At 38.9% G+C, this 2,560-nt stretch overlaps 1 protein-coding gene across 1 annotated transcript; it reads left to right on the top strand.

Annotated features, from left to right (window-relative positions):
* On the top strand, positions 911-1,897 carry LOC104792339 (60S ribosomal protein L15-1-like). Its single transcript, XM_019246541.1, has 3 exons — positions 911-973; positions 1,062-1,228; positions 1,322-1,897. Exons 1-3 carry the CDS (start codon positions 970-972, stop codon positions 1,631-1,633), a joined length of 483 nt encoding a protein of 160 aa, XP_019102086.1. The 5' UTR covers positions 911-969; the 3' UTR covers positions 1,634-1,897.

The raw sequence follows: 2,560 nt of genomic DNA on the forward strand, positions 1-2,560 counted from the left end.
AATGAAAAGGGACCCCAAGAAACATCAGTAAGGCTGAGGCGATGTTTTATGTACTGCCACGCATTGGTGTTTTATTGTCTTCATCTTATATATGTATCGATGAAAACAAGTGTAATAATGTATGGGTTTCCTTTTTTTGGTGTTAATTTGGTATATGCCAGTCCCACTGGAAAAGATGCTAGTTTAGTGTACTACTTATCTTTTAAATATTTTATTTCCTTAAATAATACTAGTATACATTTGATATTTTGGTGAATGATCGATTAATATGTAATCAACAGATTACGCACATGTTCACATGATAAGATTACATGGTTGAATGTATGACATGAATATAGAAAAACTTATTCCGATAGCTTTGCTTCCAATGACATTTGTTGAAATTAAACGTTAGTGAGCTAGTACTTATTGAAATGCAGATGCAGGCACCTAGCTATATACACATATCAACTCTAGCGATAAGCACGATCGATGTTCACAATCAACTTCAATATTTTTCCAATATCTTTTTTCCGACAAAAGAGTCCAGATTTTAGAAGAAAATATCATATTTGAAGAAGCTTTAGTTTGTTTTTTGTTTTTTTTTTCACGATAACTCTTTCATGGATTGATGACGACAGGTCTGGGGTGACCAAAAAAAAAACTATGAAAAAAAAGAAACAGAATTTTGCTAATATATATTCAGGACTATCCAACAAAGTATTAACTCACAAAACTTTATAATTATATAATTCAATTCAATAACACGTGATTGAGGATTAAACCCCACACAATCTATGGATTAGCTAGGGCCTAGGTGTAATCGCTGATGGGTAGCCCAATAGGTGATCATATGGCCGAAAAAAACGCACCGTCTTAATATATAGTTATAGTGTTAGCCGCTTATAGTGTTAGCCGCTATTTATTTATTCTTGGCGATAACCTAATACTCTGTTCGCAAGTTGTGCGGTGGTCATCGTAACTTGACGAATGGGTAAAGCATTTGCTGTTAATAATACTCTTCGTCTAGAGATTTTATAAATGATTCGTTGTTTTGTTTAAACAATTCATGTTATGAGTAGGTGCGTACAAGTATGTGTCGGAGCTATGGAGGAAGAAGCAATCGGATGTTATGAGGCACCTGCAACGCGTAAGGTGCTGGAATTACAGACAACAACCTTCCATCGTCCGTCTGACTCGACCAACTCGTCCAGATGAAGCTCGTCGTTTGGGCTTCAAGGCGAAGCAGGTTTCCCTCTCAGCTTTCGAGTTTTTTGGTTCTGAGTTTTGAGGTTTAAGGTTTAACGTTCTTACATGATCTTGTGTGGCTTTGTCATGTCAGGGATATGTGGTGTATAGAGTAAGAGTAAGACGTGGTGGAAGGAAGAGGCCAGTTCCAAAGGGGATTGTGTATGGTAAGCCAACGAACCAAGGAGTGACACAACTCAAGTTCCAGCGAAGCAAGAGGTCTGGTTCGGAGGAACGTGCTGGGAGGAAGCTAGGCGGTCTGAGAGATCTCAACTCCTACTGGATTAACGAGGACTCCACGTACAAATACTACGAGATCATCCTTGTGGATCTGGCTCACAACGCAGTGAGTAACGACCCGAGGATCAACTGGATTTGTAACCCTGTTCACAAGCATCGTTGTTGATACCACGATTCGCATTCCTGGTTATGGGCCGAGGCCCAAGACGCACTGACTAAATGGGCCCAAACCCAATGCGAAGGGAGCCTGCTAAGCCCGGCGAGCGAAGAGAAGCGATGCTAGCTGATCTCCCATGTCACTTCGGAGATCGGGGAACGGTCAAAAGATTCTCTGTATTAAGTTAGCTTAAATGAGAAAGCAAGATTAACAGAGTGAATTGATTTGGCATTTAATTGTAATAGAGTGGTATAAATAGCGGGGGTATGATGACTGTAGAGGGGATGGAAAAAATTCTAAAAAAATAATAACACACCTTTTCAGTTTATAACACTTAGTCTAAGAATACAGTTTGGAACCTTCGACAGTGATAGTATCCTCCGCTCGGAAAAACACCTTGGAAGTAGAACTCAGATCCAGTTCTCACAATCGTGAGCTTAGAGGTCTCACATCAGAAGGAAAGAAGAACAAAGGTTTGCGTGGAAAGGGTCATAACAACAACAAGAATCGACCCTCACGTAGAGCTACTTGGAAGAATAACAATACTATCTCCCTCCTTCGTTACCGTTGATTCTCTTGTTCCATTTTTGCTCTTTTTGTTTCTTGCCACTTTGTTTTTTTCCGTTCTAAAGCCTGTAGACGCTCAAGTGATTTTACGTATGGACTATAACATTTCAATCAAACTGAGAGTATTATTATATACATTATGAAGCATATACACAAGTCAAGTAAGCAAGTTATTAATTAGTCCAAGTGAGTCTATTCTGGTCTCTACTTGTATAGTCTATATAGTCTACATCACATCTTGACCTAACTAAACATCTAAACGATTAGATGAAGCTAACATGTGACTAGAAGTGTGGATTTTATATGGATCAAGTGAAACATGCTAGATCATTCAGATTTCAGAGGGTTTCGATCAGAGCAAGAATCGGT

This window comes from Camelina sativa, chromosome 6, assembly GCF_000633955.1.
Source record: "Camelina sativa cultivar DH55 chromosome 6, Cs, whole genome shotgun sequence".
In the NCBI taxonomy this organism is placed as follows: Eukaryota; Viridiplantae; Streptophyta; class Magnoliopsida; order Brassicales; family Brassicaceae; genus Camelina; species Camelina sativa.

Coding starts and splice junctions, on each gene's coding strand:
- LOC104792339 (XM_019246541.1), top strand. Junction 1,229..1,321: donor TGGGCTTCAAGGCGAAGCAG/GTTTCCCTCTCA, acceptor TTGTCATGTCAG/GGATATGTGGTGTATAGAGT.